This window comes from Pituophis catenifer, unplaced genomic scaffold (genome assembly GCF_029215685.1).
Source record: "Pituophis catenifer annectens isolate HBS135680 unplaced genomic scaffold, rPitCat1.0.hap2 SCAF_15, whole genome shotgun sequence".
Classification (NCBI taxonomy): domain Eukaryota; kingdom Metazoa; phylum Chordata; class Lepidosauria; order Squamata; family Colubridae; genus Pituophis; species Pituophis catenifer.
Window position 1 is genome coordinate 8,862,286 of NW_027256895.1, and position 25,920 is coordinate 8,888,205.

At 42.1% G+C, this 25,920-nt stretch overlaps 1 protein-coding gene across 1 annotated transcript; it reads left to right on the top strand.

The window, feature by feature from the left end:
- Positions 1 to 1,697: 1,697 nt before the first annotated feature.
- Positions 1,698 to 25,681, top strand: LOC139324307 (vomeronasal type-2 receptor 26-like). The gene is made up of 5 exons (XM_070954028.1): positions 1,698 to 2,001; positions 17,042 to 17,120; positions 19,595 to 19,886; positions 22,469 to 22,595; positions 24,783 to 25,681. The coding sequence occupies exons 1-5, from the start codon at positions 1,698 to 1,700 to the stop codon at positions 25,679 to 25,681; spliced, it is 1,701 nt and encodes a 566-aa protein (XP_070810129.1).
- Positions 25,682 to 25,920: the final 239 nt, after the last annotated feature.

Genomic DNA, 25,920 nt, shown 5'->3' on the forward strand with positions numbered 1-25,920 from the left:
TGGCTTTCCATCAGTGAGCAGAGACCAAAGGCTCCCAACCCCCACCTCTGAGCATGCAGACTCAGCCTGTGAAGGCATAGTTAGTCCTGACCAAACACAGAGCAATCTGGCAGGGCTAGTTAGGGCTGAGAAAAAGAATAGCTGTGGGTCGGAGCAAAGCATGGTGATCTCTTCACTCACTAGCACCTCATTAAAGCACAGAGTTGAGGGAGCAGGCAAAGCTGGGAAGTGTGCTCCCTAGTTTCTCGTTAGTGCCTTGTTAGGGCTGAAAAAAAGTTTTGAAAAAGCTACATTGAGAGTATAAGACACACCCAAATTTTCAGCCTCTTTTAGGGAGGGAAAGGTGCATTTTATACTCTGAAAAATATGGTATCTCTTGAATCACAGGGAATTGGACACAAGGAGGAAAATGGGCCAGTTGGATTCATTGCTATAGGGACCCTTCTGCCTGTCCCTTCTGCCAGAATGTCTATTCACAAGCCAAGATTTGAATTGGCACTCACATGGATTTTCAAATAGATACTGATGGATTTTTGTCACTAAGTGCACTCTCAGGCATAAACCTTAGCTCAATCATTGGAAAAAACATTGGATTACTTTCCTACAGGGGTGAAATCAGTAATGGGTTGCTCCCGGTTCGGTCCGGTTCTTGCAAACCAGTAGTAATGGTGGTGGGAGGCTCTGCCCACCCACCCGGATGTCATCATGAACAATCTGCGCATGTGCAGAAGCATGTGTGCATGCACACTCCCATTGCGAACTGGTAGCAGAGGTAAATAGAAACCACCCTTGGGGGAAATCCAGCAGGTTCTGACAGAACCGGTGGCAGAAATTTTCAACAGTTTGCAGAACTGGCAAACACCACCTCACTGGCCCCAGAGTGGGGTGGGAATGGAGATTTGCAATCCTCCTTTCCCTAGGAATGGGGTGGGAATGAAGATTTTGCAGTATCCTTCTCCTGCCATGCCCACCAAGCCACACCCACCAAGCCATACCATGCCCACCAAGCTACGCCCACAGAACCAGTAGTAAAAACATTTGAATTTCACCACTGCTTTCCTATAATTTGATAAAAGAGATGGACATTTTCACCATAACTAAAGAGTCAAAATGTTGTTCCTTCTGATATTCTTGGGGCACAAACAAATACCCCTGAGCTGCCCTACAAGAGATGCTTTCCTTGTTCCACATTAGTGGTACCAGCCCAGTGACTTTATCCTCAGTGGGATAGTGTCTCAATTTTTCTACCATTTTTATGAAATTGAATTTAAGGAATATTCGTCTCTAATACAGTATGATTTACCAATGCAAGGATTTTTTTTTCTTCCCATGAATTTCATAATCGTAACTACAATCCCAAAAAATACTTATAGGGGTGACAGCATTGTGAACCTAAATGAAAGGTTTTATATAAAATCTATGGCTTCTCAGTGTTTCAAATACATCTGGTTTCCAGCTTCTTTGCATTTCAAATTAATCCTTTCTGCACTCAGGAAAGAGTGCAAAAAAGAGCAACAAAGGTGATTAGGGGCCTCGAGGTTAAAACATATGAAGAATGGTTGCAGGAATTGGATATGTCTAGTCTAGTGAAAAGAAGGACTAGGGGTGATCTCGCGGATGGGTTGGCCAGCTGGATGCACTATTTGGCCACCCTCCCACTTTTTCCAACTGTCTATCTTTGCCTGCCCACAGCCACGATGGGGAAGGGGGGCTGTACAGTACATCCAGAGGACCAGCTCATCTTTGTCCTCTCATGCCTTTACTTCTGCCTGCTGCCATTGCTGCTGTGGTGTGGCAAGGCGAGACAGGTGGCAGAGGATGGCACCATGGTGTGGCCCCTGCATGCTCGACTCTCACTGTCCAACCACAGAGGTATGGGTGGAGGCACTCAATCTGGCCTGCTGCAGGCGCTGCGCAGCTGCCTGCCTGGTCATGGCCAGAGGCAAGCAAAGACAGACTGTGGGACGGAGTGGGCAGCTGACCACACAGCACATCTGGCAGGTCAGAGATGTGCCTCCCTCCCATGCCTATGGCTCCACCTGCTGCTGGAAGGGCCAGCCTGGCAGTCAGAGCATCAAGACTCATCTGTGCTGCGTGGGCTGCAGAACTCCAGAGTGCCCTTGCTAAGTGCCCCAGACACTGTCAGCCCCTGCATGATTCCTCTGTTCGCACATTGGGAAGGGTGGCCAATCAGGCTGAGCCAGGGCCTACACAGTAAAGTTGATCCCTTGCTATCTCCAGTGCAGGCCCGTAGGCCAGATATGGGCCCATCCAGCCAGCGGGAGTTGTTTTTGACATGTTTGTTGTATATGTAAAAAATAGGACATCACCTTGTTACTATTATCGCCCCTCCCCAAAAGATAAGCAACACGGATATTTTCAAAAACACATCATGAGACAAGCATTGTTCCAGACATGGAAGGGGATAAAAAAGACACACTATGATAAAATTCCGGAATGGCTATCGACTATAGAGGCACAGATTTACCCTAATGCTATGGACACTGCCAAAATGAAAACCTATAAAGACCTGCTAAACAATCAAGGAGAACTAAGATCGAGACAAGAACTGAAAGAAATGGGTACAGACATTGATTGGTGGCCATACTTGCAAATAAATCTAGAGATAAGACAGATTCAGGACAATTTGGATTTCAAAAAGGTCAATATGAATTAGATAAAATTTTACAAGGGACAGAAGACAAATTGATAAAAAAAAACCTTACAATTACCTACTAAGATACAAATTAGAAGAAGAAGTGGTTAAAGAAAATATGATAATTTGGGCGAGAAATTTCGGATATAACATTGAATTGGAAAAATGGGAAAAACTATGGACAATAAATTATAAACTAACTATGACTGTACCCTATAAAGAAAACATGTACAAAATGTTCTATAGGTGGCACCTCCCACCAGCCAGACTGGCAAGGATGTTCCCGAATACATCCCCAATATGCTGGAAATGCAAACTCCAAAAAGGAACCTATTACCATATGTGGTGGTCCTGTCAGAAAACAAAACAATATTGGCAAATGATTAGAAAACAAATAAAAGAAATCATGCACCAAAAATTAGAAATGAGGCCAGAAACCTTTTTATTAGAAATAATTATAGGTCAATATGAAAAGGAAATAAAATATTTAATCATCATCATATTAACAGAGCTGTGTGGCTTCTCTAAACCATTCACATGTCCTCCAAGCAATTTGGTTTCCATGTCAGCAAATTCTAGTTAAAATTGAAATTATCTCAGCTGTGAAAAGAGCTGAGATGGTTTGTGAGAAACTCTCTTGAGGCTTGCAACTCTCACAGGCCTGGAAGTGGTCTTATTCTCAACACTGTGGCTGAGGAAACATCAAAAGCCAAATTGCAGAGTCATTATCTGGAAAAATAAACAATGGCATAATAAGATGTCTGTCGAATTGGACATTAGTTATCCAACTGTGGCATGCTTATAGCCAGCAGATAGGAAAATTTATATTTTTAGTTTCCGATTCAACCCAAGAATTAACACAAGCCCTAGCAGGAGTGGTGTCAGTCAGCCAGCCGGACTGTCTGTGTTGTAATTATACACCAGAGTATCAGTTAATGATATCTATGGAGATTGTCAGTCATCCAAATCATGGTTGTCCTGAAAGTGCTTTTTGAAAAGGCAGCTGGATTTTGTTTTTCCATGAGAAAAAATGTCTCCCTTGAAAAAGCATCTTTAGGATCACTTAATGATAGCATTATTAGCGTTCGCACAAGAACGGCTGAGGAAAAAAAGTGGAAATACTCCTTTGGTAGTTCTCCTAATCTCCCCCTTCTTCATATCTAACTTTTCCGATGAGGCAATTAGCGAGCTGCAGTCCTCTTTCTTCTTTTTAAGAAATTATCCTTTCTGTGATTATATTGCAGGAAATTTGGTCCTGTGTTTTTGAAATGTCAAAATTCAAACCAAAACAGATGGGTTACATGAATTCACATTGAAACAATTGTTTAATGACAGCATGTGAACCTTACACTGACAAATTGTACAATTCCCCTCCATTCCATATTATGTAAAGGTACATCAGCACATGGGTGAAATCCATCAGGTTCTGACAGGTTCTGGAGAACTGGTAATGGAAATTTTGAGTAGTTTGGAGAACTGGCAAATACCACCTTTGGCTGGCCCTAGAGTGGGGTGGGAATGGAGATTTTGCAATATCCTTCCACCCGGAATGGGGGGGGGAATGGGGATTTTGTAGTATACTTCCCCTGGAGTGGGGTGGGAATGGAGACTTTGCGGTATCCTTACCCTGGAGTGGGGTGAGAATGGAGATTTTGTAGTATACTTCCCCTGCCACACCCACCAAGCCACGCCCACCAAGCTTCACCACACCCACCTAGCCATGCCCACAGAACTGGTAGTAAAAAAAAATGGATTTCACCACTGGATCAGCACTTTTTTTTTGTTAAAATAAAATATGAAATAGGAATGAAAAATAAAACAATAATATGATAAAATAAAAAGCATTTAGCATTGTCTTTATTTTTGAGAATATCATGTGGGTTCTCTATGAGCTCTCACGCCAACGATAAAGCTATTAACAGCAACAACAAAAAAAAAAACTTGCCCAGGCATTTGCTATGAGTTAATATTACTTTGAATGTATAAATGATTCTGATTTGAAAGATCCGAAATTAGATTGCAATGGATATAGAGCAAAAGTTAGTTTCATGTGTAGGCTGAAGGCATAAGATAAAATAAAAAGAACATTGGTTAAGTTATCCCAAAGGTGCTTTCAAAATTGAACAGCCCTCTCTCAACAGAGGGAGAGGGATAAGGCATCATTTATCTCCAGCCTACAACACAGTCCTTTCAGCAGTTCCAAGAAGGCTCCACACCCATTTGCACCACTCAGGTGACCCTGATGACACAGAAAACCTCCAGGTGACCTTAAAAACCCTCTAAAACAGAGGTCCTCAAACTTTTTAAAGAGGGGGCCTGTTAGAGAAAATTTATTTCTCTATAGCTGTGCCTATTAATGGCTTTTGGAATGGACAAGTGGGTGAGCCAATCAGAAGGCAGCTGATGGGTTTGAATCTCCAGGGTTTTTATGTTCCCTCCCCTAACTGTCACAGTTGACAGTATAAAAGGAGATTCTTGACAGAAAACCGTTGGTAGTCCAGAAAGCAGTTCAGAAGGCAGTTGGCAGTTTGGAGAGTTCCGTTCAGCTCTTCTGTTAGAAAACTGTGGACATTTTGGAATTCAGCTAGTAGGGCAGTTCTTATGCAGTTCTGATGGTTTACAAGATTTTTTCTTCTGAGGAAGAATAGCCAGAGCTAACATCGCTTAGTGCAATTACATATATATATATATATATATATATATATATATATATATATATATATATATATATATATATATATCTGACAGGATATTTATTCTTATGTAAATAAAAATATTTATTGTTAACTGCTTCAGAGGCTCATTTGTTAAAGTAGATCTTAATAGAGATAAAGGTTTACGGTACATTGATTTATTTATTCCACAACAGGGCCGATTCACAGTCTCTCAGACTGTTGGGGGGCCGAACTTGTTGAGTGGGAGTGGCTAGGTGGTTATTTGCTTGGGTGGGCGTTGCTAGGTGGTCATGTAATTGGGTAGGCGTGGCCAATTTAACTGTCCATTTTATGCCTTTCTCCTTCCTAAACTGTACTTGCTCAGGCCAAGGAATCTATTTACTTAATAAGATCCACCCCCCAAAGGGAAAAAGAGTACAAACTTTCTTGCCACTTGCCTAACTTCATTACAACAGCAGCTTCAGGCTCCTTAAAATAGGCCATTGAAAAAGGAATAAAACAAACAAGATTTTCTTTCAAAATAACTCCTGATCATATTTCAGATGACCACACAATAAACCAGACTGAGAACTGCAGCAATTCAGACTGCAACTAAAACCCCCATGATGGGCATTGAGAGACATTGGAAGCAGACAGAAGGTGAGAATCAACACCCCCCCACACACACACAAAGCATCCAATGGTGAATTAAGGAGGGATAATGGTCCCTCAGACTGTTGGAGGCCGGACTATAGTTTGAAACAAACATGAACAAACTTCTATGAACACTGCACATATCTTTATTTGAGGCTCGTTGCAAGCAGCAGCAGCAGGACCTGTGAGTGCCTGCCAACAGGGGAGGCGGCCAGGGAAGGGATAGGAGACCAGACTACTTTTTTTTTAATTATTTGAGATTACAAGGCTAAAGGTCTTTTAAGCCTGAAGGAGAATTCAAACTGATTTGTTTTTTGCCACAATTTGTGCCTGTGTATCCACACACATTCGGACCGGTAAATCCGAATCCGACCAAACACTTTTAAGAGCCTTTGTTAGGACTTACTTAGTGGTGATACAGGCGGCAAAATGTTCATATATTTCTGCTCTTATTGCATCCACTGATTCTCACCCAGCCGCCCTATTTATTTATTTATTTATTTATTTATTTATTTATTTATTATTTGTTTATTTATTTATTTATTTATTTATTTATTTATTTATTTATTTATTTTATTTTATTTATATGCCGCCCTTCTCCAGAGACTCAGGGCAGCTTACAATGCATTAAGCGATAGCCTTCATACTTCTGTATATTTTTATACAAAGTCAGCTTATTGCCCCCACAATCTGGGTCCCCATTTTACCTACCTTAGAAAGGATGGAAGGCTGAGTCAACCTTGAGCCTGGTGAGATTTGAACTTGCAGTAATTGCAGGCAGCTGATGTTAATAACTGTTAATAACAGTGCTTTAGTCTGCCATGCCACCAGGCTCTTAAGAGTTACCTTCTTATTTAGGGTAACTTGCTCCCTCCTTAATATTGGGGGAATGGAGGAGCCCTTGCAGGGTAGAGCTGAGGAATTTGTACAGTTTCTGTCAGATAAAATCGCCCAGATTAGGATGGACCTGGACTCTGATTGGGCAATACCGACTGAGATGACAGGGGCGGGTCTTAGTCCTATTGCGTGGGAGGAGTTTGAGCCAGTGACTCCTGAGGAAGTGGACAAGGCTGTAAGTAAGTAAGTAAGCTTTTATCACGGTCAAAGAGCAAATTAAAATACACATAAAAGGGGAGTATATTTTACAAATATAGATAGATCATGGGACAGTACACCATCTACTGCCTCAGATACACTCTGTACTAACAATACTAGTGATCCTCTGCCGTAGGGGTTACCCGTCTCTTCCCCCATTTTTTTTCAGCCATGACTGCAGCAAATTTTTTTGCCACCTTTGGAGTTATATTGGGGTCTGTGTCCTGGAGTAGGAAATAAAGGCTGAACAGATCGGGTGAACCAGGGAATCTCTGGAAAATAGGAGAAATGAATCTTGATCTTATATCTTGGTAGTGGGGACATATGAATGTAATGTGGAACAGAGATTCCAGGGATCAGCCATCACATGTACAATAGATGGATTTTACTCCCCCTGAGAGCCTACTGTCGAGGACACTCGAGGGGATCACGTTAAATCGTGCCTTCATAAATGCGAGCCTATGTTTGATAGAGTGTAACATGGAGAGATAAAGTAGAGGGTAAGGCAAGGGAACAATACCAAGGAAAACGGTGAGCATGTTCCCGATCCATTTGCCAGATTTAATTGTCTATCAATGTCATCCAGCCGTTGAAAAATCAGCGATTTGGCAGAATCAGGGCCTAAGGTAAAAGCTTCAATGGGGGAAATCCCGATCTTCAAAAGTTTTGTATGGATATTATGGGCCCAGGGACTATGAAAAGAGTCCCGCCATAGGCATTGGCCTAGGTAATAGCCTAGGAGTTTATTCCACAGGGACAACCAATAGCCAATTGCACGTTTCCACAAGATTGTAGCTTTGAGGATATGCCCAGTTACAAAAGAATTGCGGCATTACTTACGCAGGGAGGGACTCCCATCAAACAGCGTAGGAACTGGCTGTGGACAGACTCAAGAGAGGAGATGTTGGATTGGACCCATAGGGGGGCGCCATAGGTGATAGCAACTATCACCTTTGCCCTGTAGACTTTTATTGATGAGGGGATGTGATGAGCTCCCTCAGTATGAAAAAAGTGCATGAGGGCATGGGTGGAAATCTTAGCCTTATTACAGAGAGACTTAACTTGCGCAGGCCACTTGGTATTGGATTGAAAGAGGATACCTAGATATTGAAATCTGTGGACCTGTTCCACTGGGATGTCATCAAGGTTCCAATGATAAATTTTCCTGCTTCTTGCAAAAACCATGATTTTAGACTTAGAGTGGTTTATATGCAGTTGGTTAGCAGAGCAATAAGCAGAAAGGATTTTTAAGGCTCTACATAGGCCCACCCGGAAAAATGAAAGTATTGTGGCATCGTCAGCGTAGAGCAGGAGCAGACATCTATAATCAGCTAATCTAGGGGCATGGATGTAGACCATGTGATCCGAAAATGTCTTTCTCCAGTCACTGATATATAAATTAAAGAGAAAGGGTGCCAGTATACACCCCTGCCTAAGAAGAAAGAGAAAGTGGAAAGAGAAAGAGAAACTGTAGAGAAAGTGGTGGCACTACAGATCCTGCGATCATTGGATGAAACAGATTATCTGGACCCTTTTCAATTGGGCTTCAGGCCTGGCTACAGCATGGAAACTGCTTTGGTCACACTGATGGATGATCTCTGGCAAGCCCAAGATGGGGGTCATTCCTCCATCTTGGTGCTACTTGACCTCTCAGCGGCTTTGGATACCATTGACCATGGTAAACTTCTGGGACAACTAAGGGAGTTGGGAGTGGGAGGCATCGTGTTACAGTGGTTCTTCTCCTATCTCTCTGGTTGGTCACATTCGATGTTGGTGGGAGGACAGAGGTCGACCCCTAGGCCCCTCGTTTGCGGGGTGCCTCAGGGATCAGTCCTCTCTCCCCTCCTATTTAACATCTACATGAAGCCACTGGATGAGATCATCCGATGATACGGGGTGAGATATCAGCAATATGCTGATGATACCAAGCTGTATGTATCTACCCCGCATCAATTCAGTGATGCACTGGATGTGATGTGCTGGTGCCTGGAGGCTGTGAGGGTCTGGATGGGAGTCAACAGGCTCAGACTTAACCCAGACCAGACCGAGTGGCTGTGGGTATTGCCTCCTAAAGACTATGTTGCTTGTCCATCCTTGGTTCGGGGGGGGAGAAATTGTCCCCCTCAGAATGGGCTCGCAATTTGGGTGTCCTCCTAGACTCACAGCTAAGATTAGAGCAACATCTGACAGCTGTGGCTAGGGGGACCTTTGCACAGGTTCGCCTGGTGCACCAATTGCAACCCTACTTGGATCAGGAGGAGCTCCTCACAGTCACTCATGCCCTTGTCACTTCACGGTTAGATTATTGCAACATGCTCTACATGGGGCTACTCTTGAAAAGTGTTTGGAGACTGCAGCTGGTCCAGAATGCAGCTGCGCGAGCTGTTGTGGGTGCACCTAGATACACCCGCATTACACCAATTCTCTGCGAGCTGCACTGGCTCCCTATTGGTCTCCAGCACAATTCAAGGTGTTGGTTATTATCTTTAAAGCCCTACATGGCTCAGGGCCAGGGTATCTTCAAGACCGCCTTCTGCCGCATAGCTCCCAACGACCGGTAAGATCCCACAGAGTTGGTCTCCTCCGGGTCCCGTCAGCTAAACAATGCCGGCTGGTGGGCCCACGGGGGAGGACCTTCTCTGTGGCTGCCCCAGCTCTCTGGAACCAGTTAGCTCCTGATGTCTGGACCATCCTCACCCTACTGGCTTTCTGAAAAGCTGTGAAGACCTGGCTTTTCCAGCAGGCCTGGGGCCGTTGATCGCGCTTTGCGATCTGGCGAGATCCGGCCATGAGTGGTATGAATGCGTTCTAAGGTTTTTAATGTTTTTTAATCTTTTAAATGTTTTTAGAATGTTTTTTTAAAAAATGTATTGTGAGCCACCCTGAGTCTCCAGAGAGGGGCGGCATATAAATTTAATAAATAAATAAAATAAATAAATGAATGAAAATTGTTCAGCAACTGATTTTGTGGATGTACTTTATATATGGCAAAATCAAAGCAGTGGGTGAATTCTCCTTCAGGCATTATAATGTGGTTGCTTTTGAATTAGTGTTAGCCAACTTCAGCTGATTTTGAAAAAGCTAGGAGACATGGAGACATATCCCCTACCCACCCACTTTAAAAGTGCGACTTTACAAGCAGCCCCTCCCCTACTCAAACACCGGCCCTGGTTGACATGGCTGTGAAAAAGGCTTTTAATTTAAGACAGCACTTCTGCAAGCAGCGGGCAGTGGGCAGCAGGTAGAAATTAAGGGGCTGAACCTCCATGAGGTGACCGGGGAAGGGAAGGGCTGCGTCCTGTGCTGGCCATGCCCACCCTGTCACTAGGGCTTATTTTGGGGGGGAGGGCGTATATTTATGCCCACCCTAAAAATCAGGCTTGGCCTTATTTTCGGGACAAGTCCTGTTTATGGGGAAACACAGTATTGGATTTTAACTATGATTGTCAGGGTTCCAAGTAATTATGCCATAGAAAGCAGAACTCCAAGGCAGGCAGGTTCTTCAAAGAACAATTTTATTGGCATAATTTTATTGGAGATATCATATTGGCACAAACTGGTGAAAACCGACTCTGAAAGTTCCCGTGGTTTTCACCTGATTAAAAAGTGAAAGTCCTCCCTTTCTCCAAACAATTGGTCACATTGTCTAATCGAGGTACTGGCTGGTTGCCTGGTTACTTTACTCCTCCTCTCTCTAGCCACCTGTTGGAATGTACTTGGCTCCCACAGGAAACTATTTTGTTTTGGCTACAAACTCCCCATCTAACTATGTTTCCCGTCCCTTTCTCTTCTTCACATTGTGGCAACCCTGAAGCCTCCAAAATGGCCCCAGCCAGGTTCACTTCAGAATTGACAGTCGGACCCCCTTAATGGAAGAGAAGTTCCTGAAAAAGAAGAGAAATCACATGGAGGTTAATTAGCGTTCATTCACACACACCCCTCTTTCTTGCCCTGGAGGTCCCTTTGTCTTTTGAGAGTACTTCTCATGAAACTGCTTAACCAACCTGTCTGCTTTTACATCCCAGCTTTTTCAGACCATGGGTATCCCTTCCACTGTATTAGGTACTGCAACCTCCCCTTGTACAGCCTGGAATCTAAACTTCTCTTATCTCGTAATGCATTTCTGTTGCACTACAATTGGTTTTGGGGTTGCCTGATCTACTGGCCTGAGCTGGTAGTCTACCGACAGTTTTAATAAGCTACTGTGAAAGACTGGATGCACTTCCCCTAGCAAGCGGGGGAGTCTAAGCTGTACTGTTACAGGTTTAGTTAGTTTCACTATAAGGAAGGGCCCTATGAACTTTGGTTCTAACTTTTTGCAGGGGAGCTCTAGCCTCACGTACTTGGTCGAGAGATAAACCTTACTCCCTATTCGGAAAGGGCTTTGGGGGCCCCCGATGCTTATTGGCTTGCACTTTATGGGTTGTCACCATTTCCTGAAGGGCTCACTTTGTATTTTCCCAGGCTTTTTTCAGGGATTCCATCCCAGTCAAGGACATGGGTGAAAGTTGTTCCATAGGGAGCTTGGGCATGGGGACAAATTCCATGCCACTATTGACTTGGAAAGGGGTCAGTCCAATATTCACCACATTGTTGTATGCCACTTTGGCAAAAGGCAGCAGTTCTGCCCCATCTGTTTGCTGATAATTCACATAGGATCTTAAATACTGTTCCACCATTGTGTTTGCGCTAATCTGTACCAGATAGTTGATGTTTGACCATTTCATCCAACATTTTGCAGGGAAATGGATTCCTGATCCATTAATTAATATTAAACCTTTGTCCTGATTTCTAGAATTAGAGCAACGTTGTAGCTGCCAAATTCCCAATTCCATTTCTCCACTATTTTCAAAACAGGTTAAGCATCAGTCAGTTATGATGTCACTCCAAAGAAGGAAAGTTGTTGATCAGACATATAAAGAAAACATTGCCAGGTTGCCAATGGTTCAATGGCAATTATGTCCCTTATGAATGACTGCAATCATTCTATTATTCTAGCAGGCCACAATATCAAAAAGTCTGCACAGAAGGGAATAGAGAGTGAGAAAGGATCCATATAAATATTTCAAGAGCCACATGGAGGAAGGAAGTTGTAATGCTGACTCTGTGAGATTCATTTCCACAAAGTTCTCTTCCTTCTGTTTTAAATGCCACGAGTTCTCCTTGAAGATAGACTGAGACATTTTCTCCATATGCAGAAAATCATAAAATTGATCCTCCTGGTGTTCCGGATGCACAAAGCAGTTACTCTGAGCTGTCCTGCAAGTGATGCTTTCCCTGTTCCACATGAGTGGTATCAACCTGGTGACCTCGTCATCGGTGGGATGATGTCTCACTTGATTTACCATTTCTATCAAACTCTATTCAAACAACATCCTTTTCTCAACCTTTATGATTCACCAATGTAAAGGTTTTCCTTTGAATCATTTGACCTTAGACCCACATAGCAAAGAATCATTTATATGACTGTTTGTGTAGGAAATGTAGAGTTTTTCATGTAAATGTAAGAATTCTTTGTGTTTTGAAAGCTTTCTAGTGGTGAGGGAAGAGGGAACTTTGTTTGTGATTGTTTCATCAACAACATTCTCATAAGTAAAGCATATTCGATTGTGTGAAAATTATCAAAAAGAAGAATGCTAAAAAAAAAAAATCAGCTGTGCCATATTTCACAACAGAAAAATAAAGGTGCTTTTCCAAGAGGCAACTAGACATCCTTGGTATTTCCTTTGAAAACATTTTGCTTCTCATCCAAGAAGCTTCTTGCTCTGTTTCAGTTCTGGAAGCTTCTTGGATGAGAAGCAAAATTTTATCTGTGGGCTGTCAGACTCCTGAATGCAACATAACATCATAAGCATAAACAATAGGCTTGCAGGGCAGGTGCAACATATTTGTGCAATATATCATAATGCAATGTTACGCACATATATGTCTAGAGGATTGTGTGTTGTTAGTATGATTTATTGGGTTAGGGACTTTCTTTTTTTCACTGTGAGTTATCGATATGTATTTATATTGGGTGGGTGCATGAAGGGAAGCTCAGCCAATCTCATTGTACACATGTTGTTCTTTGACAATAAAGGTTGAATTGAAAATATTTTCAAAGACAAAAAACCTAAGAAAGTCCAGTTGCCTTTTTGAAAAGCACTTTTGGGCCAACCATGACCAGGATGACTGAGAATCTGCATAGACATAAATATTGGAAGTTAGTTAAATTATTGGCATTCTGTTTTACTGAACAGTAAGGTAAAGTAAAGAATGATAGGATAGAGTAAAGATGTTTTAATATTTCTATCTTGCAGCCAAAGTGGGCACACACCTTAGATATTGATTCTGGGGGAATTTAGGATTTTGAGAAATCATAGAACATTCCTTCAGAACTGAAAAGATTCAGATGAAGAAGATGTATGGGTTTAGGGAGAATCTCACCCTTAATCTATAATTCTTTCTAATTCGTTAAAGTTCCTAGAAAACTAAATCAACAGAGAAAACAAGCCACGGCATTCTGAGTTAAACTGAATGCTGAATTTAAGACTCCATAAATTAATATATTATGCCTTATGATGAGTAACTTTCTAGAAAAAGATAAAGGAAAAAAAAGTTGTATACAAAATATATTTGGACTGACTACAAAATTCTTGAATACTTAAGTCAGAAACACGTTTTCTGGTAGTCGGTTAAAAACAGTACCATACTAAAATAATTTGCAAAATTATTATTATTATTATTCTCTTTTATTCATTAAAAATGAAACACAGTCAACTGGACATTTAAAAATGTGTCACAAATACCATTGACTGGTGCTAATGGTTGATACCGGTTGCTGCCAGAGTCCTAAGTATCAACCAAGTATTATTATTATTATTGGTTAATCTTTAGTGAGGTTCACAGCCTTTGAGGCTGGTTAATAGCTCAGCAGCTCGAGTCCTAACCAAGGACCTAGGAACTGTTAAGGTATCGTCAGAGGATGTAAGCTGTTCCGAGTAAGGTGGTTTTTTGTAGAGTCAAAACGTTCAAGTCTGGCAAATTTAGAATTTCTAAGTAGCAGGGTAGCCCTTTGGGTATTGCTCCAAGGGCTCCAATTAAAATCGGAACAACACACGATTTCTTTTTCCACAGTCGCTCAACTTCAATTTGCAAGTCCCGGTACTTTATGATTTTTTCTTGCTGCTTATCTTCAATCCGTGCATCACCAGGTATTGCAACGTCAATGAACCATACTTTTTTCTTTTCAACTATTGTTATGTCAGGTGTGTTGTGGACCAAGTGCCTGTCAGTCTGAATCCTAAAGTCCCACAAGATCAACATCACTTTTAGGGTGCAAGGCATGATTCATTGTCATAAGTTTCCTTGTTTTTCTGTCCAAATTGTCTAACTCCATCTGGGTCCAGTTAATTATTCCTGCAAAGTATCGGATCATAGGTATAGCCCAGGTATTTATGGCTTTTATGATGTTTCCTCCACTCAATTTGGACATTAATATCTTACAAATTCACCGAATGTACTTGGCTAAAGTTAATTCCTTGACTTTATTATGCATTAAGTCAGAGGCTTCTAAAATCACCAAGTACTTGTAGCCTTCTTCTGATTTTATTGCCTTTATCATTTCTTCATTCTCTAGTTCTATTCCATCCTCTTCTATGATCTTGCCTGCTTTGGTTGCTATTGTTGCACATTTGTCAATTCTCATATTAAGACCTACCTAGTGGCGATAAAAGCGGCAAAATGTAATTGTTTTTCCGCTCTTATCGCATCTGCAGATAACCGCCCAGCTGTCCTTTTTAGGGTGACCCACTCCCTCCTCCATCTGGGACCGTGGGAGGATCCCTTGCAGGGTCGGGCTGAGGATTTTGTTCAGTATCTGCACGATCAAATCACTCAGATTCGGGAAGGCTTGGTCTCTGACTGGGTGGGTAGAGGCGGGATGATGGAGGCCGGTCTTGAGAATGTCATTTGGGAAGAGTTCGACCCTGTTGTCCCCAAGGACGTGGACAGGATACTGGGATGGCTGAACGCAACCACATGTTTACTGGACCAATGTCCCTCCTGGCTGGTGCTGGTAACCTCCAGGGAGGTTACGCGAGGCTGGCTCCAGGGGATTATTAACGCTTCTTTGAGTGAGGGTGTCTTGCCATCCGCCTTGAAAGAGGCGGTGGTGAGGCCCCTCCTCAAGAAGCCCTCTCTGGATACAGCTGTTTTGGCTAACTACCGTCCGGTCTCCAACCTTCGCTTTGTGGCAAAGGTTGTTGAGAGTGTGGTGGCGTGACAGCTCCCTCAGTACCTGGATGAAGCTGTCTATCTAGATCCACTCCAGTCCAGCTTCAGGCCTGGGCACAGCACGGAAACTGCATTGGTCGCGTTGGTGGATGATCTCTGGAGGGCTCGGGATAGGGGTTGTTCCTCTTTCCTAGTCCTGTTAGATCTCTCAACAGCTTTTGATACCATCGACCATGGTATCATTCTGTGCCGATTAGAGGGGTGAGGGGCACCGCGCTACAGTGGTTCTCCTCCTATCTCTCTGACCAGTCACAGTCGGTGTTGGCAGGGGGGCAGAGGTCGACCCCAAGGCGCTTTGTTTGTGGGGTGCCGCAGGGGTCAGTCCTCTCACCCCTTCTGTTCAACATTTATGTGAAGCTGCTGGGCAAGATCATCCGCGGTTTTGGGGTGGAGTTCCATCAGTACGCTGACGATACTCAGCTGTACATCTCCACCCCAGGCCATCCCAATGATGCCCTTGAAGTGATGTCCCGGTGCCTAGAGGCTGTGCGGGTCTGGATGGGGAGAAACAGGCTTTGACTCAACCCTTCCAAGACCAAGTGGCTGTGGCTTTCGGTGGCCCAATATACCCAGCTGGTGCCATCACTGGCTATTGGAGGCAAGTTACTGGCCCCCACGGAGAGAGCTCGCAACTTGGGCGTCCTTCTGGATGGATGGCTGTCTTTAGAAGAGCACATGACGGCCGTGGCCAGGGGAGTTTTCATCAGGTTTGCCTGATTCGCCAGTTGTGTCCCTTTCTGGATCGGGACTCTTTAGTCACTCAGGCATTTGGCACTTCCCGCCTGGACTACTGCAATGCTCTCTACATGGGGCTCCCCTTGAGGAGCACCCGGAGGCTCCAACTGGTGCAGAATGCACCTGCGTGGGGGATTATGGGAGCAATGGGATGCTCCCATGTGACACCCCTCCTGCACAAGCTGCATTGGCTCCCGGTGGTTTTCTGGGTGCGCTTCAAGATGTTGGTTACCACCTGCTCCATGGCATAGGGCCTGGGTACTTACGGGACCACCTTCTTCCGCCGATAGCCTCCCACCGGCCAGTTCGCTCCCACAGAGAGGGACTTCTCAGGGTGCTGTCAGCCAGGCAATGTCAGCTGGCGACCCCCAGGGGGAGGGCCTTCTCTGTGGCAGCACCTGCCCTCTGGAATGACCTTCCCCCAGAGATACGTAGGATACCAGATCTCCGTGCTTTTCACCGTGCCCTCAAAACTTATCTATTTCATCAAGCTGGGCTGGCATAACCCCCCCCTTTAGATATTTTTAATTGTAAATGGATTTTAGTCAGGAGGTTTTAAATTTTGGGTCAAAATTTGTTTAATTCTTTTAAAAATTAAAATTTTGTATTGGGATGATTTTTTATTCTAGGCTGTGCACCGCCTTGAGTCCAGCAAGAGAAGGGCGGTATAAAAATTGAATAAAATAAATAAATAAATAAATTCCAAACTGCATACCGATGTCTTGGCTGAATTCTTTTCTGTTTTCAATTAATAAAGTCAGTTCAGCTTTTGTTTTACCAAACAGCTTCAAATTATCCAGGTAGATCAAGTGTGAGATTTTCAGTCCTTTCTTTGCAAGTTCATATCCACAGTTCATCTTCTTCAAAATGATTGTCAGTGGTAGCATTGAGGGTATAAAAAGTAGGGGTGAAAAGGAATCGCCCTGGAAAATGCCTCATTTAATTTCAACTTCACCCAGTTCTTCTTCATTAGCCATAAGTTTCATTTTCCAGAGGTTCATTGAAGATTCCATGAATTTTTGTATGTTGCTGCTGATGCCAAAGATTTCCAGGTATTTCTTGATCCAGCTATCGGGAACTGAATCAAACGCTTTCTTATAGTCTATCCAAGCCATGAACAGGTTGGTTCGTCTTTTCTTTGAGTTCTTTAGGATTCGCTTGTCAATCAGCAATTGATCCTTTGTTCCTATTGAGTTTTTGCAGCATCCTTTCTGTTCTACAGGAAGCAAGTTATTTTTTTCCAGGTATCCATAGATTTGGTTTGCAATGATACCAGTAAGAAGCTTGTATGTTGTTGGCAAACAGGTGATTGGCCTATAATTTCCAGGGTCCTTTCCTTTTTCTTTATCTTTTTGGATCAAAAATGTCCTTCCAGTTGTCATCCATTCATCATTTTCAGGTGTTTCTAGGATCTGGTTCATCTGGGTTGCCAATCTTTTGTGCACACTTGTAAGTGCCTTTATCCAGAAGCCATGCAGCTCATCCGGTCCAGGTACACTCCAGTTCTTCACTTTTCTTGACTGTCTTTGCACCATTGCTTTTGTTATTTTCACGTCTTCCATTTTATGCACTTTAATAGAGTCCTCAACCTGTTTGATCCATTTTGCATTACTGTTATGCTTCTTGTTGTTTTCCCACACATTCTTCCAGAATTTCAGAGCTTTCTCTTTATCAGGCTTTTCATTTGTTGTTACATTTTCTAAGCTCTTATAAAGCTGGTGCTGATTTGCTCTGAACTGTGAGTTTTCCTTGAACTGAGTTACTCGGTTTTCATACCTTCAGCTCTTCAATTACTACCGCAATCTCCTTATTCCTCAGATCGTATCTTGCTTCCAGGCTGCTTTTGACCTGCTTGTTCTTTAGTTGACCTTGCCTTAGGTTCTTCAAGTTGCTCAAATCTCCACATACTTTTTTGATTTTCAATTCTAATCGAATTTTCCACTTAGGCTTCTCCTTCTTGCCTCTTTGGTTCTTTTGTATTTTCAACCACAGTTCTTTGGTGGTTATGACGGCTGCTGCATACATCAGTTGGTTTGTTTCAGCTAAGGTAGTGGTTCGAATAGTTTGCACAGCCTCATTGACCATTTTTAGTACATTTCTCAATTCTTTCTGGTTCACTTGGTTCAGCTTTGGCAAACGTGTTCTTTCAGCATCTTCCATCTGATGCTTTATTTTTCCAGCTAATTGAGCACTATCTGTTGGTGTTTGTTCTTCAGTGCTTCCTTGTTCTTTATCTTCATCCATTTCAGTATCCTCTTCCTCCCTTTCTTCCTCAATATGCTTTTGAGTCTGCAAATCATTCTTGATGTTACTCTTCTTTGTTGATGTACTCAGACCATTAATTGCTTTCTCTTCTATTGCTATTAATTCTTCTGTAGTGAAAAAAATGTGTTTTAGGATTACACGTCGTTGGTCCATTAACCTTTGTTCACTGGTGTCACAGTCCGTATGGTTCATCTTCCAAATCCGATACATTCATTTTTGAAATCCACGTTTTGCTGTCTCAGACTGATAGTAAGTTTCCATAATAGAGGTGTTTTCTTCCCTAGTCCAGATTTTTCACTTTTTGGGTTTTTCTTCCAGTAGCTTGTCAGCTCCATGCCCTGGCTGCCTAGCAGAGAGAGCTGAGCTCTGTAACTCATTTTGCGTAGAATTCCCAGGAGCCATAGCATCCAACGGAACCCTTGTTAATCCAGGCGACGGTTCAGCCCACATAAATTTCATTTTTTTCATATTCACCATGTTTGAATGGGTTGTGGAGCAAATTTTGTCTGGCCCTTCACCTAAGATCTGTCTGATATGGTTGCACCTGTTCAGCATAGCCCTTAGGATCACTAGAGCATGCAAGCCCTTCCACCACGACAAGGTAGAGCTCCTCAGAGGGGTTATTATTATTATTATTAATAACCCATTTCGCCCATGTGACACCCATCCTGCGCGAGCTGCACTGGCTCCCAGTGGTCTTCCGGGTGCAATTCAAGGTGTTGTTCACCACCTTTAAATCGCTCCATGGCACAGGACCCGGGTACCATCGAGACCATCGTCTGCCACCGATAGCCTCCCATCGACCAGTCCGCTCCCACAGAGAGGGTCTCCTCAGGGTGCCATTGGCCAAGTTATGTCAGCTGGCAACATCCAGGGGGAGGGCCTTCTCTGTGGGAGCCCCAACCCTGTGGAATGAACTGCCCCTGAAAATTCGTAAAATTTCTGACCTCCGGGTATTTCGCTGCGCACTCAAGACCCTGTGGTTCCGCCAGGCTGGGTTAGCAACATAATTTTAAATTGGATGTTTAAAATTTTTGGGGTTTTAAATTAAGCCAAATTTATTTAATATTTTTAAATTATTTTAAATTGATGTTGATTCTGTTTTTAAATAGCTGTACACCGCCCTGAGTCCTTCGGGAGAAGGGCGGTATAGAAATAAAATTATTATTATTATTATTATTATTATTATTATTATTATTATTATTATTATTATTATTATTATTATTATTATTATTATTATTTGTGCTTAATCTATTTGCAGTGTATTAACCAAATTCTACCAACACATCCTTGCCTTGGCCTTTGCTGTGAAGGAGATCAATGAAGACCCCCAAATCTTACCTAACGTCACTCTTGGGTTCCACATCTATGACAGTTACCACAATCCAAGGATGACTTATCGCACCACTCTGGACCTCCTTTTCAAATCCCAGGAATTTGTCCCTAACTACAAATGTGATAGCCAGAAGAATCTGATAGCTCTCATTGGAGGATTAGGTTCTGATACATCATCTAATATAGCTGAAGTTGTAGCTTTTTACAAGATTCCACAGGTCAGTATGGAGGAGATGAACAGAAAAAAATTGTACTTTGTTGTTATGGCATAGTTACTGAGATATTAGATTTGTATTAAGACTTTCTACAGACCTTAAGTTATAATACTTCACAGTCTTTTATGAAGCTACAATGCCAATCATAGAAGTGAGTTATTTAGAGTCATTCCATTCCATACCATAGATTTGAATGTAGCACACTCTCGTCTTGTTCAAACAAATGAACTATTATAATGTGTTTGAAATAATTCCTAGAAATTCCATTCTATATTAATATTTCAAAAGAAATAGAGGAATTGTTCCTTCTTTGGAGATCTTTTACAGGAAAACTAGAAAGATCGGATTTGAGCTAATGAATCAACAAAGTATTATTCTGCTTTATTTTAGCTGACATATGGCTCATTAGCCCAAGAGGAGTTTCAGACTAGCAAACGCTCTTCACTTTATTTCATGGTCCCAAAAGAGGACCATCAATACATTGGAATTATCCAACTGCTTCATCATTTCAAATGGACCTGGATTGGGATTTTTACTATGGATAACAACAACGGAGAACGTTTTCTACAGAAAATGCAGCCCATGCTTTCACAAAATGGAATCTGTTCATCGTTCGTACAAAGGCTTTCACAACTAGTCCACGTTGAACACTATATAGAACTTTATCACATGCTCTCAGGTATTTCCACTAATTTGGGGAACAGCAACACCACCACATTTCTAGTCTACGGAGAATCGCTGACAATTATGGGGCTCAGGGCTATCATGTTTGTAGCAAATCCTGAAAACAAGCAAACTGCATTACTTAGAAAGGTGTGGATCATGACTGCACAGATTGATTTTGTGCTGTCCGGCTTTCAAATCAGTTGGGATCTCCAGATGTTCCATGGGGCTCTTTCCTTCACTGTTCATTCAAGAGCAGTTGTTGGTTTCAAGGAGTTTCTTCAGACCATCAAACCTCATGCAGACTACAGAGATGGGTTTCTGCAGGATGTTTGGGAACAATCATTTGATTGTTCATTCTCAAAATCAGAATTACATGAAATGTCCAATAGGCAGTGCCCAGTGGAAAAGAAACTGGAGGATCTTCCTGGGCCTGTGTTTGAAATGGAAATGACTAGCCAAAGCTACAGTGTCTACAATGCTGTTTATGCTGTGGCTCATGCTTTGCAAGCTCTATTCATGTTGGGGTTCCATAAGAAAAAAACAATGATGGGTAAAAAAACTGACCTTCCACATCTGCAGCCTTGGCAGGTATTCTCTCTGCATTGGACACTTCTTTTATTTCAATGAGCAATTTGATCTAGAATTATCATTTGAACCTATAGAAGAAAGTCTTAATATTTTCTGCTTATAAAATCCAGTTAGGTATGAACACCAAGAAACTACTATATTGTTAAGTAACACAGTTAAGGGAACCTGGCTAGGTGGCTCAGTGGCTAAAACACTGAGCTTGTTGATCAGAAAGGTCGGCAGTTTGGCGGTTTGAATCCCTAGTACAGGTTTCCTGCGTGATCAGGAGATTGGACTAGGTGACCTCCAAGGTCCCTTCCATCTCTCTTACTGTTAAACTATCTTTTAAAACTTGGCTTCCCCATGGATTTTGCTTCTCAGAAGGTGGCAAAGATCATAAATGTGAAAAACGGTCATAAGTCACTTTTTTCAGTGCCATCACAACTTAAAATAGTCACCAAACAAGCTGTTGTAAATAGAGGACTACCTGTATTACCCTTTAAATTCTCTGTTTCTTTCATTATCTTTCACATAGCTCCATCCGTTTCTACATGGCATTTCTTTTAACAATTCGGCTGGAGAGAAAGTTTCCTTGAATGAAAAAGGAGAAGTAATGGGTGGATTTGATATCATCAACCTCATCACATTTCCCAATCGGTCTTTTCAAAGAGTTAGAGTCGGAAGAATAGATCCGAGTTCTCCAACAGGCAAAGAATTATTCATTGATGAAGATCTGATTGTCTGGCATCCAGCTTTTAACCAGGCATGGACTTATTTCATGGACTATATCTTGAGCCATTATGATTCCAGATAGAGGCCTTGGTCTCTTAATCCATATTGAGCAAAGCTTCTTTAGAAATCTAATTTCTATGTTTGTAAGAAAAAATGGCATACTATGAACAAATATGTCCCATGATCAAGTATTAATCAAATTGACAAAATGATCTTACAATGTAAAAGTCAGGTTTTCTTTTTGGTTGCAATTACCTTTCAAATTATGAACATTGCCTTATTTCTGTAACATTTTCATCCCGCATATTCATTTATTCACCTTGCCTTTTTCAAAGAGACTCTTTTCCTCATCATTGTAACTTTTAATGTTTTAATATAAATTCAGATAGGTAATATTCACTAGCCCTTTGGAGAAGTAAAGTATTCTTTACCCCAATAAAAGAAGATGATTAATAACTCACCAATGAAGGTGTCCCAGGATAATGTTGAAGAATCTACTCTGAGTCAGTCACTGGTCCACCTTTGGTCACGGTGACTGTCCCAGATTAGATCCTGCAGGTTTAATAAATGTTTTTTTTCTAAAACCACCCTTTCAAAGAATCTTTTATGTTTATCACCAGGTACTTCCAATTTCTCTGTGTAATGACCATTGCTCCCCTGGATACTGGAAAAAGGAGATTGAAGGAAAAGAATTCTGTTGCTATGACTGTGTTCCATGTCCAGAAGGGAAGATTTCAAATCAAAAGGGTAGGTTAGACATTCCAGGAAGTTTTCATTAGGTTGATTTAAGCAAACAAAGAGGAGCAGTTGTTCAATAGCTTAACGATGCTAGAGAAGGTCATTAAACTCCAACGGTTTGAGTCCTAGCACTGTGTGGTGTGGTGAGCTCCCGTCACTCATCTCAGCTTCTGCTGATCTAGCAGTTTGAAAGCATGTTATATGCAAATAGATAAATAGGTACCATTTCGGTGGGGAGACGAACTGGCACTTCATGTGGATGGTTAGAATCCTACTAGCACTGCACTTCCCATTTGCGATATCCATTTGTGACACAGCTTTGTGAAGGGACAGGGCCCCATATGATACTGCAGCAAAACCAGTGGTGAAATCTAAAATTTGTTACTATCAGTTCTGTGGGCGTGGCTTGGGGGGGAATAATGTGACTGGTGGGCATGGCCAACTTTTTTTTTTTTTTTACTTTTAAAACCATTTTTTCTACAACCTCTTTGGCTAAGAGGTGGTAAAAAAATGCTTTTAAAAGCCTCTGACGATCCCAGCTGAGTTGCCTGATCAGCAGAGGCTTTTTTTCTTTTAAAAGCCTCTACCAATCAGACAACAAAGCTGGGATCGTCAGAGGCTTTTAAAAGAAAAAAAGCCTCTGCCGATCAGGCAACTCAGCTGGGATTGTCAGAGGCTTTCAAAAGCATTTTTTCTACAACCTCTTTGAAAAAATGCTTTTAAAAGCCTCTGATGATGCCAGCTGAGTTGCACAATCATCAGACACTTTTTTTTTTACTTTTAAAAGCATTTTTTCTGCCGAAGAGGTTGTAGAAAAAAATCCTTTAAAAAAAAAAAGCCTCTGATGATTGCGCAGATCAGCTGTGCATGGGGGGGGGCAGGGATTTTTGCTACCGGTTCTCCGAACCACCTGCCTCCATCGCTACCGGATCAGGCGATCCAATCCGAACCGGGAGCATTTCACACCTGAGTGAAACCACTCAGCTTCCTTTCTGATGCAGAGCTAGCTCGCCCCCTTTGAAGATGTTTCACTTCTCATCCAAGAAGCTTCTTCAACTCTGACTGGATGGTGGATAATGGAAGGATTTATATTCCTTGGAGACAGCTGGTCACTTGCATTCTTTTAAAGAGTTGTTCAGGACACTTGGAGGTTTGTCTGTGTCCTCGGGGTCACCTGAGTAGTGCAAATGGTATGGAGCCTTCTTGGAACTGCTGAAAGGACTGTGTTGTGGAGCTGTGCTTTGTGCAGCTGTGTTCCTTTTTGCCCTGTGTCCCTTTACTGTGGAAGACAGATGCAGGCTGTGTGGATGTGTATGTTTGTCTGCTTCTCAAACTGAAGCACAAATGGAATGGATTTGCTGGAAATCCATTTACTTCCACACCATTTAAAGGGTATTCATCCCAAAGTGCACAGATAAATATCAATGGAAATTCTCATTCATCCAGGTCATGGTTCTCCCAAAGTTGCTTTTTAATGACCAGCTGTCTTCAAGGAATATAAATCCTTCCATTCCCCACCATCCAGTCAGAGCTAAAGAAGCTTCTTAGAGGAGAAGTGAAAGATATTCAAAGAAAAAAACAAGAAAGTCAAGTTGCCTCTTGAAAAAGCACCTTTGGGACAACCATGACCTGGGTGACTGAGAATCTTCATAGACAAACAGAGCTGGCAGTCTTAGGCAGCCAAAGGACTAGTCTGTATAAGCATTATAGTCTCCTGGCTATTGGAACATCACCATATACTAAAGAAATAAGTAAATTTAAGCAAACTGTAACACACTACCTTAGTGTGCAAATAACTAATACTTTTCGTTATTAGTGAATATTCATTTTTATAGCTGTGACTCACAATCTGTTGTTCAGGTCATTACACTCTGTTACTAGAGACTTACATATCTCTTCATCATTTTCTTTTCCACGTTTTGGAAAAAAAAATGGGGAAAGTCCAAATGGCCTACATTGCAATAAAGTTTAAAATGATTAAAAAAATGTTTCATTTCAAAGAATAATATTCCTTCCATATCTGCTTCGTTTTAAGCCAATCCTAAATTTTCCATTTGAGGAAAATTTTCATAGAAACATGATCCATCTGATAACCAGTGGAAAGAGTTCCAAAGGAATAACAAATGTCACCTGTTCAGAGGGCAATGTGAATAATACGGAAGGCCTAGATGACAAATTGCTTGGTTTTCCTTTCAGATATGGATGACTGTTTCGAATGTTCAGAAGATCATTGTCCAAATGAAGAAAAGAATGGATGTATCCTGAAAGTGGTGATGTTTCTAACTTTTGAAGAAACATTGGGAATCGGTTTAGCTTCAGCTGCTCTTTGTTTCTTCTTCTTGACAACTTGGGCAGTTGGAATTTTTATTAAGCACAGGGATACTCCCATTGTCAAAGCCAACAACAGGTCCCTCACCTATACCCTCCTTGTCTCTCTTCTGCTCTGCTTTCTCTCCTCATTGTTGTTCCTCAGCCAACCTGGCAAAGTGACCTGCCTTCTCCGACAACCAACTTTTGGCATCACCTTCTCAGTGGCCATTTCTACTGTTCTGGCTAAAACTATCACCGTGGTTGTGGCTTTCATGGCCACTAAACCTGGTTCTCAGATGAGGAAATGGGTGGGGAAAAGATTGGCTTTTTCTATTGTCCTCTCATGTTCTCTGTTACAAGTATGCATTTGTATTCTTTGGTTGTCAACATCTCCCCCATTCCCTGAGTTGGACAGGCACTCAGAGCTCCAAGAAATGATTTTACAGTGCAATGAGGGATTAGCTTTCTTCTTCTACTCTGTCTTGAGCTACATGGGTATCTTGGCCATTGCCAGCTTTATTGTGGCTTTTCTTGCTCGTAAATTACCTGACAGCTTTAACGAAGCCAAGTTCATCACTTTCAGCATGTTGGCCTTTTGCAGTGTGTGGATCTCTTTCTTTCCAGCCTATCTGAGCACAAAAGGCAAAGCTATGGTAGCTGTGGAGGTTTTCTCCATCTTGTCCTCCAGCGCTGCATTACTGGGATGCATATTCCTGCCAAAATGCTACATCATTGTTTTGCGACCTGACCTCAACAACAGGAAGCAACTCACAAAGAGAAATTAGTCTATCATATGTTCTTTCTGGCTCCCCTAAGTAAAAGATCAAAGGTGGTTTGTATGCAATTTCAGGGAAAGAACCTGATATTTGGTGCCTTTGCAATTTATACTCTTTCTTTCATTGAGGTTTCTCTATAATTTCTAGATTTAAAGGAATTCTAGCCTGGTCTAGTGGTTAAGGAACTGCAATAGAAAGCAAGGGACCATGAGTTCAAGCCCTGCCTTGGCTCTGAAAGCCAGCTGGAT